A 17,219-nucleotide genomic window follows, 5' to 3' on the forward strand; every position below is an offset into this window, starting at 1 on the left:
GTACTCAAGCCATTAGTTGCATCCCAATAAAAGTTCAAATTTTATTTCTTAAGGATCATATTATCATGCCGTTTTTAAATCATGATGTTTTACATACAAAACCATATTTCAGAACTTTTTTGATGCTATTTTGTTCAATGTAAGTAACCTAGTACCCAACTTTAAAGCCTCAATTAAAGGCGATGTTTGTTCTGTTTTCACTATTTCAATGTACCTGATGTAAACTGTTGTCAGGTTTATTTTTAGTTTATTTACTCTTTTTCTATATAGATTTAATCTGTAAAGACTGTTACTGCTCCTATGAATATTCATGGCAACATGATCTACGGGTACGTTATATGAATCTTCGAGACATGATTTACAGTTGAATCCATTACATCAACGTATGATAGACGTGCACAAAGGGAAAAACCAGCTTCCAACACCAGCGAACATGACGAAAGCGTTAATTTTGTTGTATATCGACAATAGTAAAAGGGGTCTATAACAGAGGTAATCAAATAACGCTTTAAAGATTTCGTGCGTCTAAAGCGCTTTTTTGGATTTACCTTCATCAGGAATGCTCAAACCGTAAAAAATGTATGTATAAATACGAAGAAACGTAAAAAGAAATATGGTCAAAGGAAATCTCTCACCCCCCCCCCCCCCCCCCCAAAAAAAAAAACCCCAAATAATTCAAGATCAACTTTGCCTAAGGGTTTTTGAAACCTCAACTTCATAATAATTTCTTAATTTATCAACGGTGATTTTAAAAATGTCTTTAAGACTTCATAATCGCACACATTTCGTGAAATATCATACATCCTAATGTTGGTATAAATGAATAATTCAAAGGCATGTACAAAACACAAGCATATTCTATTATTTATTAAAAGATTTCAGTACTATAGCATTGACATTAATAATCAACAATGTTATATCACAGCACCAACTTAACAATATCACAATATAAATAACTCCGTCAACTTTTGATTTTACAATACCTCTTTGGTACCGACATTTTTTTATAAATATATAAATATATAACACTACAGTTTGTCATTTTGAGGGAGATTTTCTGATTAACAGGATACCTTGAATTACCTAGTGCTAATTAATTGGTAAATGATAATAGAAAGATAATCATCATCTAGCACTATTCTTTATTGATTTTGTTCACGGATAGAGTTTGACCCTGTAATAATACTACCTCGTGTGTTTTGGACTGGTTTTATTAATGGCAAAAGGTTAATTTAGCTGCAATATTCTTGTTAACTGAGACTGTCTTTATAGGCTGAAGCCTTTGCGAAAATAGAAAAAAAGAACCAGATCAGAAATAAATTTTATGCATCATGGTCATATCAAATGAGAAAATATTATCACTTTGAAAAGGTTATACAAGGACCAGTTCACAAAATGTTCTAGACGTTTTTCGAAAACGTTTAATATCTTAACCAAGGGTATAATATTTATGCATATATCAAATTTTACCGTTAATTTAGTTTAACTATTTTAGGCTTACAATCTGATGGCACGCTATTAGAAAACAATTACCATCTTTTCTGAATATATTGTAAAATATGGTGAAGAATAAACTTAACTTCGTTTAGTCAAAGTTATAGCTAGGCATATACTTCGTTATTTGAAATATTATCACTGACATTAAAACCCGAAAGTCAATATTTTGAAACTATTATGTAAACAATGGTGGAAATATACTTTATTTATTGCGGGATATACGCAAAAATGTTTACTTTGTACGATTAAACTCATATAACTCCAGAATAAATTAGTTGAAAAACATCCAATCTTGCTAAAATCGGCTACTTCGTTGCCTCCATTTTTTTCAGAAATCGAACAAAAAGTTGATTCAAATTGCATTAAAAATCAAATCCAGAACGACCAGATCTGAAAATAGTCAAAATCCAAACTCTATATGCCTGTACTACATATCAATATTGTCTAAAATCTGATTGGAATATTTGGATACAAATTAAATGAATGGTTTTGTTATAATACACATATTACAAAGGAACAAACTGAGCAGTATATGCACACTAAACAATTTGTTTTATTCCATTGCTGTAACTATATTATTTTGCAAATATTTAAATGCAATACCATAATTAGCTGGAGGAATGGTAACATACTTTTTCTCGATTTATAAATATAAACTGGAAAAACTGAAAAAAGTATATATATAAGCACCTTATTTCGTTAAATCATATGATACAGTTTTATCAGTCAAAGTACAAACGATACTGAAATTTGTTGACAAGAGTAAATTCGTATTATGACCAATATTGGAGTAAACTAAGAACAAAATGAAATTTTATTGCAATTATTAATAACCACCACGTCTACAAAGGTACCCATTGTCTTACTTTTTGTATTTTTGACAAAAATGATTAATGATTGATTCAATATATGTCTTTTGATTTAGGTTGCTGTATCATTGACTGTCTTATTAACTACATATGTATTTTCATTCATGCATGCAATAAATAGATAAACAGCATTAGCTTACAAATAACTTTTCATAGAAGATTCACTCTAATAAGAATAACAATTGCAATCGATTATATCGAAAGAGCTTTGCAAATATGCACCGTTATTGTCATACAGAGGCCAGTTTGGATTTAACCGCAATTAGAATGACAATTTTTTCTTTCAAATCACACTCTTTGCAACATTAGTATTTGTGAATATTCTGTAATAGCTTTATTCTAAGTTATCATCAGTGTTAGTTGACAATTGTTTTATATTCAATCCACAGTTTCAGTGTAAGTTTCTGATCCATATCAATTCATTAATCAAAGAATACTGTAATCTCACTAAAAGGCCTCTTTATCCTTATCCATTATATCAGCCTTGATCTTTTAACATTTTCACTGTTTTTACAATTTCATTGTGCAAGGGATCCGGTGATATATTTCACCAAAATGATAGTGATTCATTAGATCCATAATCTGCTGCACCAGTTTGGAAGAGTTTGTACCATGACACAGTATGTTCACTCAGGTTTAGCCCATCAAGCTTGATAATAGCCTCTCCTAGACTTAACTTCTTGTCAAAAGTCTTTTGTCTGGCCCATACAATTACCTGTAATAATTAGTTTTTTCTTTTATTACTGAATATTCAGATAAAGAAATTTTTAACGATAATATAATATTATTACAACAGCAGAGGTCAATTCAAACATTTTATATATTATGAACATTTTGTTTATTAAACAGACAATGTAACTTCTTTAAGATTTGCTTTCAACTTTTTTGTGGTAATTTTTAATATCAAGTCTCTCCAATAAGAATGATTTTTCTCAGTCTGGTAGAGCGAGAACACGATGACTCAAAAGCGCACGCCACTGACGTTTTCTACAAAATAGCTATAAACAGATTATCTATGGACTCTGAGATTGTAGCTGAAAAACTCCTTCTCGTTTTCAAACACATATATAATCTATAATGATATGAAAGTTCTCAGTTTTCAACTTTCCAACAAAATAAACACCGAATTATGAATAGCTGAATTTTGTTTGAACTTGCAACAATGCATAAAGTTTACTTATATTTCGCCCATATATATCTCTATTTTGAAACGTATTAAAGTCTATGATGTCTATATACATGACAAACCATCATTCAACATTGGTAAATAATCCTGCTAAATGTTTCAAAAGATATTTTCTTGTAGTCAGTACAACTGGTAGCGTGTAATTTTATTATATAATATTATACTGGTTAGAAATATCCTTATATATCCCGTATACCCCCTGTGAACAAAAAAAAAGATCGGAATGGTATATAATGTTGAAATCAGGACACCCCAGTATAATATAAAAAAATAACATAAATACCGAACTCCTAGGAAAATTCAAAACGGAAAGTCCCTTATCCAATAGCAAAATCAAAAGCTCAAACACATCAAACGAATGGAAAACAACTGTCATATTCATGACTTGGTACAGTCATTTCATTATGTAGAAAATGGTGGATTAAACCTGGTTTTATAGCTAGCCCTCTCACCTGTTTGACATTCGCATATAAACTCCATAATATTGACAACAATGTGTGAGCAAAACAAACAAACAATAAAAACATGTCAAAAATTGGGGTACAGCATTTAAAATTGTGTTATAATCTTAATCACTATAAAAACAAATAACTATTTCAACAACTGTTATAATTGTTATTCAGGCTTCACAGGGGATATGGCCTATTTTCCCTGTAAAGATCCCGTATAAAAAAAATTATAATATGTATTTAAACAATCACCATTGTCGTTTCAAAGATAAACATGTTATTTACCTTTATACTCCTTCCATGAATGTTGCAAGCAGAATATTTTATTTTCTTTCGAAACATTGGCTCAAATGAGGCTTTAATAACTTGTGTTTTCTTTTTCTGAATTGTCTTCAGCCCTTCAACCAAGTAAGTTTTTACATAGGTGTCTACAATGAATAAATTATAGTTAAAAAATAACAAATCTAAAACATGAACATATTAAGAAGTCTATAATCTTAGAGAGTAAGAGAAACATTTTACTCTCCGTACCTTCAAATGCTTTTGATTAAGAAAAGCATAATGATATTTGTCAATCTATGCGGACATAAAATTTTCCTCTGAGTTTAAAGCTAAAATACTCAAGGCTTTTAGAATGAAAGAATGAAAGAACATTTTTAGAGCAAGCAAACCTCACATACTCCTCGCCCCTTTTCGAACGATATGATTTAATAGTGATAGTCCCCTTACAAATTTTCTGATTATTGAACTTATTAAAGAAAGGATGATTGGAACCCTTCAAAATTGGAAAAACACTTGATAGAAAATGAAGACGCTATCCTGGGGACAATTCAAATAGGATGTTTTTACGAACCAGTTTCTAAATTACGATTCAATGATTATCAAACTTCAAATATCAATAGATATGATAAAACAAATAAGGTAATATCCCAGCGACAATATGCAATTTGATATTTAATCTATAAATTTCAATCTCCAAAATGTGATCGCTCATTTCAAATTTTCATTACTATCGTACTTATCCGGGGTTTTGATATGTAGAAATCTAAATAAAGAAGGTCCGATTTAAGATAAAAGCTTAATTCTGGAGACAACAACGTGCTGAACGGACGGATTAATAGACGAGTTAAAAAATTGTATACTCTCTGTAACTTCGTTAAGTGGGGTATAATAAATGTGGTTAGCACAATTATAACGTAGGGTTACAAGAAAACAAACTGTCATTGATTTCTCAAATTTCATAAGAAGATAATCATAGATCATAGGTGCTTATCATTGTCGAGCTATTTATTCTTTTATGAATATGTTACAGTTTGTATTGTACATTTGTACAAGTTATTAAGCTGTGAAACTTTTATGTAAATTTTCATGTTAACGAAAATACTCGGAAAGGTAACATTGGTAAGAGTAGAATGCGAGTAGTTTACGTATACACATTTTAAAAACAGAAAGTCCGTAATGGAAATCAATGTGTGTGTTTGTTTAAGAATGAGTACGCGGTAGGATGAATGTTAGGTTTTCATCCCATTATTTTGTCTTGTACCTATCGTCTTGTCTCATTTTAGAACATGTTTTATGGATATTTGTTAATTCTGATTATTTTTAGAAACCTACTTGGTGTTGGCTGTTGGCAAAACTTTTCACCAATTAACAAAACATACATTTTCATTAAACATAGCACCATATTCCTCTATTACATTGCGGTGTGTTTTTCTTTCCTACTTTTTTTGTTTAAACTTTACTTTTATGTGTATCCACATTGAGATATTTATTGTGTGTATTAAAGGAATATGTCTCTTTACTAACCTGGCGGTGGTGATTCGTTCCCATTCTGAAGCCCTGAAACATGTATAACGTCTATTTCCAATTGACCTTTAGACACCATAAATCCTAAGCGTATATTACCACAAACCGATTGTTCTGAAAGAAAATGCCACATTTAATTTACCGCCATTATAGTTTGTGATTATAGTATTGTTTTTCAGTCATTGAAACCTGATTTCAGCTTCGCAGTCTGATGTGGTTCGTGTTGCTCAATCTTTAGTTTATTGTGTAGTATTAAGTGGACTGTTGTTTTTCTTTTCATTATTTTAATCTATAGTCATATTGTATATATCATTATGGTAAGTGAATGTATTGAAAGCAATTTAACTTGATGCATCTGAAATGAAGATAAAAATGGGTTTTTTTTAGTATAATTCACAAGCAAAGGCCAATAACTACCATTAGAAGAAAACTTACAACGTTTCGTTTGTCAGATAGATTTACTATAATGTTTAAATTTACATGTGTTTTTGGGTGTTAATGTATGAATTATGAGGCATAGCAGAGCATATCATTTGGGTTTTTTTAATATAAACTATATGCTAGTATATGTTTTTACGGTTAAATCTTTACCAATAATGTTCTAAACAGTAAGGATTTCCCTTTTAATGTAAAAAATCAAAATTGAATTTGAAGGAAATTAAGTATAACCGACAACGATTTTTGAACATTTGACTACAAACGGTTAAAATAATTTGGAATGTCACACTCAATATTCTTAACTGGAAAAGGCTAACTTTTTAACATGATTTAATATTAAAATATCTTACAAGAAGAATTGTATTCGAAAATTTCGATGTTAATGCTTGAACAAAGATTATCATTTGCATTTACATAAATCCTGAGTTACCTAAACAGTATTAAACTGATGCGTTTCCCTCGGTTATAGTTTGTTACCCGGATTTGTTTTACTTATAATGATCGAATTATGACTATTGAATAGCGGTATACCACTGTTGCCTTTATTTAAACTACACATAATTTTAGATTTATAACATATTAGAATATACCAAGTTATGAATGATTATCTTGATTTTGCTTGCTATGGCTAGTTGTATGGTGTTAGAATACCTTTCTTCATATGTAGTTTGCCTTATGATAAAAAAACAACTTTTCCTTCTTAATTCAAACAGATCTATCAGAATGCATGCAATCCGAATAACTGGTACTTGTTCATTCTAAAGGATGTACTTAGGTGAAGTTTAGGAATTTGTGTCAGATGTTCGGACTCCTTGGTTTTTTTCCTACAATACAGGGTAAAATATTTTGCCCCATAACACCCATTTTTCTTTTCATATAAGACTTAAATAGCTCATAAAAGGTCATTTACCAAAATTTAAGCAGATTCTAGATTTCTTTTCTCTCGATTTGAGACCCAAAATTATACCAATGCAAATATAAGGTAAAAGTCCGAGTCAGTCTTTTCCCGCCATTTTTTAAAAATAAAATATCTCGAAAAGAAGCTCCATAACCTATCGATATTTTTAGCTTATGTTGTTCCTTAACTAATACTCTTCCGACTTATAGTATCAATTTTAAATTCTAGTTTTTTTTTAATTTCACCTAAGTACATCCTTAACCCATCACGGGCTCATACAATTAGTTTTTCGTCTCCAAAATGTATATCACGAAAGACGTCTGATAATATCTGCATTTAGTATTTTCTCTCTTTTTATATATCTTAATTTTCTGTCATTCTAATGTTTAAAAATACCCGAATACATATGAATAAAAGAAGATATAGGAATACCCCAATAAGACTGTAATAACAACTAAAAAACCCTAGAACATATGTTTATAGTCATACATGAAACGATAGTGCGGATTTTTATCGAATCAACCTATAAAGTATCATATCAAATTATGTGCTTCGAATATAGACATTAAATTTCCCTAGGCGACTAGCCAAGGGTATATTTTAATAATACGTTTATTCTTTTTATTAACTCAGAACAATTGACATTCCTGATGAATTAATATTACAAAAATCACATTTAAATATCATGTATCAAACTGAATTGATTTTAAAGGAAATCTTTCTTCAAAAAGTACATTAAGTACTAAGGATCAGAATATTTTTAATCCACAAAAACTCTTTTTAATCATACAAATTGCGTTTTGGTTCAAATGACGACAACTATCTTTCTATGTAATGCATATCAGATTAAGACAGTAGGCGATATAAAAGCTGCAGAATTTTTTTTATTAATTACGATTTTTAGATTAGTAAAGAACACACGCGATCAGTAATCTTTCTGAGCATTTTACTTTAATTAAATGAACTATATTTATTTATATTTGGAAATTTAATAGGTAAAGTGGTGACACATTTCGATTTATCACAAAGTGAACTGTTTGTTTTCATGTTCTTGTGATAAATATGTCACATTTGTAGAGAGTTTTCTTTTGTGTATTATTTCTGAAGTGATACACTTACCACTAGATGGCTTTGGAGGAATTTGTGATGATCCCAAACTGGACGTTATATCATCTCCCTCTGGTGGTGGTCGATCAACAGATAGCAATCTATCACTACATTTATAAATAAATATATAAAAGTCATTGAGTATAATCAATACCATTCATAAAGAAACTAATCATCACAACTTCTAAATGTATGATCCCATAGTTCATATTCATCATATTCCACTTAATATAAATAATAAGCACATTTAACGGTATCAATTGAACGACACATGATGTACATTTTGAAAATGAATGTCTCTTCAGTGATGCTCCAGACCAAAATATTTGAAAATCCAAAAGCTAATACAAACGTAGAAGATTTGGTAAATCAAAAGAGAACAAAAGTATAGCCAACCCCGCACAAGAAATCAGAGCTATATTTGGAGAGATTCATTTCTATATTTAAAATGGTTTCCAAAATTTATAACAGAACATTTTATTGAACAAAATTCCTATTGTCATGCATAATACTGGGCTGAAAGTGTTACCATCTAGGACTAACATCCGGCAGCACAGGTATCGACACAGTGGTTATAAATAACATTAAGGATCACTTTTTTTGTATATAACTTACTTTAATTTTTTTCATTATCTCTTGTATACACAATATTTCGTCTCGTAATTTTTTTCTCTACCCTTCCTTTTATATTTTTTTATTTTCGTATGCATATTTAAGGAGACTGTGTACCTTAACGCTGGTCATATATCTTAAGGTACTGAAAACTATGAAAGAGAATTTTGATATTTTTGGTATAAAAATCAACTAGAACGATTTCCATTTTCAACTAACTCGGGACCATGCATCGAGCTCCGAAAGTAAAACTATTTCAAACTTCAACACCAGATCAATCGGTTTTATTGCAACCTTGATATTAAATAAACAGGTAATGGTTTATTATTTTCATTGATTAAATATTTACTGATGATATGGCGTCATTGCGATTGTATATATTTGGTAATCCATAACGATGCTATTTTCGTTGCCAGGCAAGTTATATCCTGCAAATAGCTATACCTTACAAATTCTACTTTATTACAATCATTTGGTAGTTTGCAGACAAAACTATTCATTCAACCTCACTATTTTTTTTCAAATTACATGCTTGACCTTTTTCAAGATTTGGTCTTATCTGTAACATTTTGTTTATCTTTGCTTAAATAGTTATTTGTTTTTATAGTAATTAAGATTATATTACAATGTTGTCTGCTGTACACCAATTTTTGACATTTTTACCTGTTATTAGATATAAGAAGATCTTGTATGAGTGCCAATGAGACAACTCTCCATCCAAGTCAAAATTTATAAAAGTAAACCATTATAGGTCACAGTACGGTCTTCAACGCGGAGCCTTGGCTCACACCGAACAGTAAGCTATAAAGGGCCCCAAAAAATTACTAGTGTAAAACCATTCAAACGGGAAAACCAACGGTCTAATCTATATAAAAAACGAGAAACGAGAAACACTTATGAACCACATCAACAAACGACAACTACTGAACATCAGATTCCTGACTTAGGACAGGTGCAAACAAATGCAGCGGGTTTAAACGTTTTAATGGTACCAAACCTTCACCCTTTTTCTGAAACAATAGTGTAACATCACAACATAGAAAGACACACTATAAAATATCAACTGAAATAGCGTAACTCAATCAAAGGACATATTAACACCATTGAACATACACTGAACAAATAAATTTGACCTATGACACAATGTAAATACAAAATAAATGAACTAAGGGAAGAATAATAAAAGTAACATGTCTGTTTGATTTGCTTACACATTGTTGTCAATATAATGGAATTCTAAGCGACTGTCATACAAGTGATAGGTTTAGCTAGCTATAAAACCAGGTTTATTCTACAATTTCTACATAAGGAAATGTCTGTACCAAGTCAAGAATATGACAGGTTTTTTCCATTCGTTTGATGTGTTCGAGCTTTTGGCTTTTGATGTTGCCATTTTATGAAGGACTTTGAATTTCCCTTGGATATCGGTATTTTTATTATTTTACTTTTTGAGGCTGTTCCCGAAAAAAATTTGCAGTTTACCACAATCCACACCGTATCAGTACTGTTCCAAATTGTATAAGCGAGAAGAAAACCTAGACTCTAAAACAAAACCCACTTGGGGTTGAATGATTCAAAAGGTTTTCATACAAAACTCTAAAATTTGGGAAATTTACAACAGGTCTATAAATTCAAACATTTTCTAATCAAGCTTCTATATCTATCAGTTTTTTTCTATACTTATAGTAAATGGTATAAGAAGTTAATTATGTCTCATATTCATGCTTTCAGCCAACTAATTTCATATGTTTACATGCAAGTTATGTAAGAACAGAGAAATTCATGTTCTCTATTCAACAAAAAAACTTCTAACAGTTGCTCCACTATCCTTTACTGAAATGTCAATAAACATTTTTTTTTAAATCTTTGACCCACTTATGTCAATGTTAAAGGCAAAGTAATAAAATATACTAAATAAAATTATATAAATAAGATAGAAAAGAAGCTAACTAGCTTAGAGTGTAACTTTCAATTTATTTTATTGATCAGGGCTTCGAACGTTTTCGATTCAATCACTACTGTCATGACTGAGGAGTCTCATATAAACGAAAGTAGAATAACAAAACTACCGAACTCCAAGGAAAATTCAAAACGGAAAGTCCTTTATCAAATGGCAAAATCAAAAGCTCAAACATATCAAACGAATGGAAAACAACTGTCATATTCCTGACTTGGTACAGGCATTTCCTTAAGTAGAAAATGGTGGATTAAACCAAGCTGGTTTTATAGCTAGCACGTCTGGTGTTCAAAGCTGTTACTGTTATGAGGTTTTTTTAGTGCTGAACAATACGACGTAATATTCTCTGATCATATACGTCTTTTATTGTTTGTCTCTTTACCAATATGCTGCTTTTTATTGTTGACGATTTGTATTTTCTTGTTAATTCCGCTTCCCCTGTAACATAGTTGGGGAGGGGTTGTACCTTTTTATCATCTCGGCGCTCCTTTTTGGAGTTAGTACGATTTCCTCAGTTTTTGTTCATAACCTCGATTTTTCTTCTTAATCGATTAATGGGATTTGAACATTGGTAAACTTCTATCGCCCTATCTTATGTCTGATACTGACAGCCATTTCATAAACGTATTAACGGCCATCGTGTCACTATTAAATGTTAGCCAGACCTTCTTCTCAGCTTATATTTGAGATTACTTGGCCGGATATCAAGTGACTGTTTATTACAATCATAGACCACAACAATGGTTTGTCTAGGGAGGAGAGAATCAATCGAAAAAGATAATTAAAAAAGTTGGCACCAAATAATATCAAAGGAAATTTGTAGTTCAAATCGTGGAGTGCTAAACATCGCAGCTAGATTTCATTTGGAATACATAGATACGCAGTTCCGTTGTAAATATCAAAGTTGCGTGAACTTTGAAATTTTAGAAATATACAAGCGCAGTTTGGTTTTTAATTTGTATTACGTTCAAGATTTTTTAGTAAATCATACTGATGAAGGGTATCTGTTATCCGAAATATTTATTGATACTTGCATGAACTGTTTCTTTTTTTTCTTCTATTGGTGTTATTTTGTACACTTATATATTAATATTTGTAATGCTTTATTATATACATATAAATACACACCTTCTACTTAGATGTCTGTCATCCTCTCCGTCACTATCATTGTCATAGAAACTGCTTAAACTGGTGGCACATGATGTAATAGTGTTTTGTATGGAATGGCGTGGTGCTGTTAAATATAAAATTGTGATTATAAAAGAGTTGATGATAAAAAATGAAATGACAATCAAAAGATTTCTCTACTGGTTACAACACAATTACAGGATCATGTGTTATCTACTGTTGTGAAATGAATAAATTAGTTTTAAATGAATTGAATGAGTTTTGTAAGGAATTTAAGCCATAACGGATTTTGCTCAAATATGCTTGTCCTGTCAAACTAGGAAAATAATGCGAGTATAATTTGGTTGATGTATGAATATTTTCAAATCATTGTGATGCCCATCACTTTATGTATTCTCTAATATACCAATGTTGACGATTCCGTTGGACATTTTTTATTTCATCTTTTTCCTCACACATATTACAAATTACCTGGAAAAATGAACAACAAAGAATTTTAGAAAGCTTTGTTTTAAATCATGTCAATGTCGAAAGTCGTCATTTTGAATTCTATGACAAAAAGAAAAGTGGACCTGAAGAATTTCGTCAATCGTTTGTAGTCTATATTCAAATTGAAACATGTATATCGCTCAAACTACGAAAACAAATGGTTCATTGTAATCTGTATCGTCTATTTTATCAACATTTGCAGCCTACTTTCAGCGTTTTGTTTTAATATCTTAAGTGTCACCAAATGATACTTACAAGGCGTATTGGTGATTTGAAATATTACATCACCAGCACTTTTACTTCTGTTCGCTAATGCTTCCTTTTCAGTTTCTGTAAAAGTAAGTAATCAAAACAATATCAATTTACTATCACACATTTTGTAATAAGAATTTCTAAGACCAGATCTAAAGTAGCATTAATTCCTGTATTAGATTTCTTAAATGAACATCTCAAATTTACTATATCATACAGCACAATAAATAGTTTCATTGGTGTTGCTGCATAATAGTATTTTAAAATATCAGCTGCGAGTCACACTATGTTGGTTTTTTTAAATATCGACGGAGAGTAGCGAAAGAGTTCAATAAGCTTCATATTGTGCCGGGGAGCAGATATTTGGCAGATGTTTACTCGAAAATCTCATATTCCATTCATCGGATTGTATTTGTGTGGTTATCCATTCGTTTGATGTGTTTGAGCTTTTGAATTTGCCATGTACTTAGGGACTTTCCGTTTAGAATTTTCCTCGGAGTTCGGTATTTTCGTAATTTTACTTTTTTTTCAAAATCGAAACAAGAAATTTTCTTATTTCTTAGAATTTATAAGATATAAACCGGAAATACGCTTGACATGTCCTGTCAAATTTATCAACATCTGTTGAAAAATACGGAAATACGCTTGACATGTCCTGTCAAATTTATCAACATCTGTTGAAAAATTATGACGCCGTTGAGCAATACGGACAAAACTTAATAAGGTCACATAAAACACAAACGAAGTTACCAATTCATGACATTTGTCTCGTTATTTGTATTGCCATGATGTGGTCTCACCCGTCTCTGGTTTCGATTGGAGCGCATGGAAGACCGATCAATGGTACTTATACTAATATAGATGAGAAGTAAATATTTTGATATTCAAAATCCTTTAAAAGTATAAAAATGAATATGAATTTACAATTACTAGTTTTCACATAAAATACAAGTTAATCATTTATTGATGTGGCCTAACAGATTCTTAAAAGATAAGCGTATAATGTTGAAACTGGAGAAAGAAAACAACAGTGATCTAATTTTCGTTTGAACGTTCTGACTGTCATTTTCAGTCTCTTGACATTAATTTATCGTTAATACAGCCGTAAGCTATTCCGAATGTTAAAGATAAGTTTGCAATAAATGAGTAAAACCTATCAACTACACATCAATATCCAATATTCTATAAGGCTTAAGTGGACAACATATACGAACAAAATGCAAAACACGAATATCACTGGGGTATTTACTTCATTTTCCCAATTTTCTTTTAGCTACTCATTCTAATAGCCACGAGATTGATAAGCAAGACATTTGGGAAAATAATTTATATTGATCTATCTTACATTTGGAGCAACATTTATATAATCAAAGCAGCTGTTCATTTTCGGTTAATTAAGTATATCACTAACATAATATTGATGGCCAACTATGTGACTAATTATCTAGCCTGCTTCAATGCAAACATTTCTTAATATCTTTGAAATAATGAGATTTTAAGATGTATCAGAAATAATCATTGTCATTGTCAATGATGAAATGTATAGTAATTTTCGTGACTTAAATCAAACCATTGCTTCCATAAATAGATATGGATTCAGTGACAAAGTTAGGACATTTAAACCTCAGCATAATGCGATGTATTATAATGGTAGAATTATGACTACAACTTATGTTACTATATATATATGTATATTGATATATGATTCGTCTAAATAACAGCCAAACAATGTTAGATCTGTAAATTTGCGGAAGCAAATTTTTTGTTCTTCCCTGGACGGGATTCGAACTCATGATATATATATATATACAATATATATAGAAGTCTATAAAAAGCACCAACCAGCAAATTTACTATGTACCGGATCGTCTAGAATAGACGATACTGTGCAGATAAGGAAAAAGATTATATAAGTCTAGAGATTTGCACAACGATACTAATATAAGATGGTATTATTCGAAAATGTTGTTAATAAATCGTGTTGACAAATATTTCGGCTTAACAAATAGCCTTCGTCAGTGTCAATTATTTTAACAATACTACCTTTTTATAGACTTCTATATATATATATAGAAGTCTATAAAAAGGACCAACCAGCAAATTTAATATGTACCGGATCGTCTAGAATAGACGATAATGCGCAGATAAGGAATAAATTATATAAGTCTAAAGATTTGCACAACAGTTCTAATAAAAAGATGGTAATATACCAAGATGATGTTATAAAATCGTGTTGACAAATATTTCGGCTTAACAAATAGCCTTCGTTTTATGCTATTTGTTAAGCCGAAATATTTGTCAACACGATTTTATAACATCATCTTCGTATATTTACCATCTTATATTAGTACCGTTGAACAAATCTTTAGACTTATATATATATATATATATATATATAGAAGTCTATAAAAAGGACCAACCAGCAAATTTACTATGTACCGGATCGTCTAGAATAGACGATACTGTGCAGATAAGGAAAAAAATTATATAAGTCTAGAAATTTGCACAACGATACTAATATAAGATGGTATTATACGAAGATGTTGTTAATAAATCGTGTTGACACGATTTATTAACAATATCTTCGAAAATTGTCATATAAACTGAAAAACTAACAAATGAAATAATAAATGTACTTTCTTAAAGGGTAATTGTGTACTGTATAACATCAATGAAAGAAGATCTGAGACAAATGTAAATCCAACGGTAATCGAATAACACAAAAACCTATAAAAAATCTCGAGGTCAACAACTGGTCTTCACGAATACACAAGTGTCTACACAATGAGTTTGAGCTCTAAAATCGTCACGATTCTATAATGAATAACGAAGAAATTATCCAGAATCTACAATAAAAAATTCTTAATTTAATAAAAATGTATCGAAAAAGGGTTTGGCAAGACGCCTGAATGGACTTTAACAGCTTTATCGTTTTAAAGACCGTTTAAAATTGATAAATCTCATATTTTTTTTCATTTTATCAGTTAGTTTTGATTATCACAAAGGGCTTTAAAATTCTTGCAAGATCAATTGCCTGAAATGTTTAACGCTTGAATTCCTCTCTTCCTTCAAACTGATACTTTTTTTGTGTACTTTCAGTTAGATATGATTTTCTAGGAAGATTACTAAAGTACTGCTATTAAAAAGAGATGAGTTTTGGTAACATTGAATGGCATGTATTCTTTATCTATGCACAGCTTATATTATGTCTCTTAAATTAGTTTTACAAAATTTTCAATAAAATTTTTTTACAAAATTTTTGAACATCTAACATATAAGTTTGCATAATACATAAAATAGTTTAGTAACCATAGAAACTATGTTTCATACAAATTTCCTTTGAACAATCATAATGATTGAAGTTGTTTTATTACAATTCACTTGCTTCATACTAGCAAATTTTCATTAGAAATTGGTTAAAACTTTTCTTGATATGTTTGTAGAGCAGCTGAATTCGAACTCCAACTTGAAAAAGCGTTTTGGTTCATTGGACACAGCCTTTCGAAAATACCTAATACCATTCAAAATACCTAATGCTGTAAATCCATGCGGTAATATTGTTTTGGTATGCTTTTTAATGTACTTTAAAATTGAATTATAATTTACTTCAAAATGAAGACAAATATGCTGAGGTCATTATCAAATACTAGTAGAGGATTGGGATGGTGAAAACGCCATGCCTGTCACGGGGCTAACAGAGAACAGCAACATTACAAAATAATCAATGGTAATACCAGGTATATAATCTCACTTGTAATACAACTTGATTGTGTGAAATATGGAATGAAATAAGAAAGAAAACAATAAACATAAACATATCGTATAAGAGAGGCAGAAGAAACCAAAGATAAACTGACAGCGCTATGACAAAATACGAGCAACGACGAAAAAACAAACTTCGGTACAAAACACAAGGAAAACTACGAAAAAACCACCAAAAACTGCTAATGGAATTACAAATTCGGTGATAAAACTCGTTCAGTGATGTCACATTTGAGGGAAAGAGGGCGGGATAGCGGTTACAACAATTGAAAAATATCCTTTAGCATCTGTGAAACAGATGTTCCATGACGGTCAACCAACTCGTGATGTCGTCCGTAAATTTTTCGATGATACAGCTTTTGCACTTGGAACCCTTTGTTTTACAGCTTCATTAAAAGGAGCAACCCTCTTTCAAGGAAATCGTGACATGAAACCCAAGTTCTTGAATATCGTATTTACTAGGAGATATAAACTACATAGACAAGCGCTCCGGGAATGTTGCTACATAAAAATGGAAAGATCACATTTAAGAAGCTGGAATCTCTTTTGTTGTAAAGTTTTGTTCTCGACTGACCCTCAATTTCAATTTCTAATTGTGAGTTACGATATGAGTCAGATTTAAATGTATCTGTGGTTTCCTAAATTTCAAGTTCTATAGGATAAATGCGTTCACAAAAGTCACCAAACTTTCAAAAATTTAGTGAGACGCCATTATATAAATAGAGGTATGTGCAGTTTCAGGATGATGCTAGTTTCTTTTTATTCTTGC

At 30.7% G+C, this 17,219-nt stretch overlaps 1 protein-coding gene across 1 annotated transcript in view; it reads right to left on the bottom strand.

The window, feature by feature from the left end:
- Nucleotides 1-852: 852 nt before the first annotated feature.
- The window catches only part of LOC127738996 (regulating synaptic membrane exocytosis protein 1-like), a 47,071-nt gene continuing 30,704 nt past the window's right edge, over nucleotides 853-17,219 (bottom strand). Inside the window, exons 16-21 of the mRNA XM_052250513.1 lie at nucleotides 12,692-12,766; nucleotides 11,948-12,053; nucleotides 8,263-8,357; nucleotides 5,808-5,921; nucleotides 4,287-4,429; nucleotides 853-3,081 (exon numbers count right to left, since the gene is read on the bottom strand). Of these exons, the coding sequence (XP_052106473.1) occupies nucleotides 2,914-3,081; nucleotides 4,287-4,429; nucleotides 5,808-5,921; nucleotides 8,263-8,357; nucleotides 11,948-12,053; nucleotides 12,692-12,766 (701 nt within the window). The 3' untranslated portion in view covers nucleotides 853-2,913. The remainder of the gene's footprint in view (nucleotides 3,082-4,286; nucleotides 4,430-5,807; nucleotides 5,922-8,262; nucleotides 8,358-11,947; nucleotides 12,054-12,691; nucleotides 12,767-17,219) is intronic.

This window comes from Mytilus californianus, unplaced genomic scaffold (genome assembly GCF_021869535.1).
Source record: "Mytilus californianus isolate M0D057914Y unplaced genomic scaffold, xbMytCali1.0.p SCAF_1, whole genome shotgun sequence".
Lineage (NCBI taxonomy): Eukaryota > Metazoa > Mollusca > Bivalvia > Mytilida > Mytilidae > Mytilus > Mytilus californianus.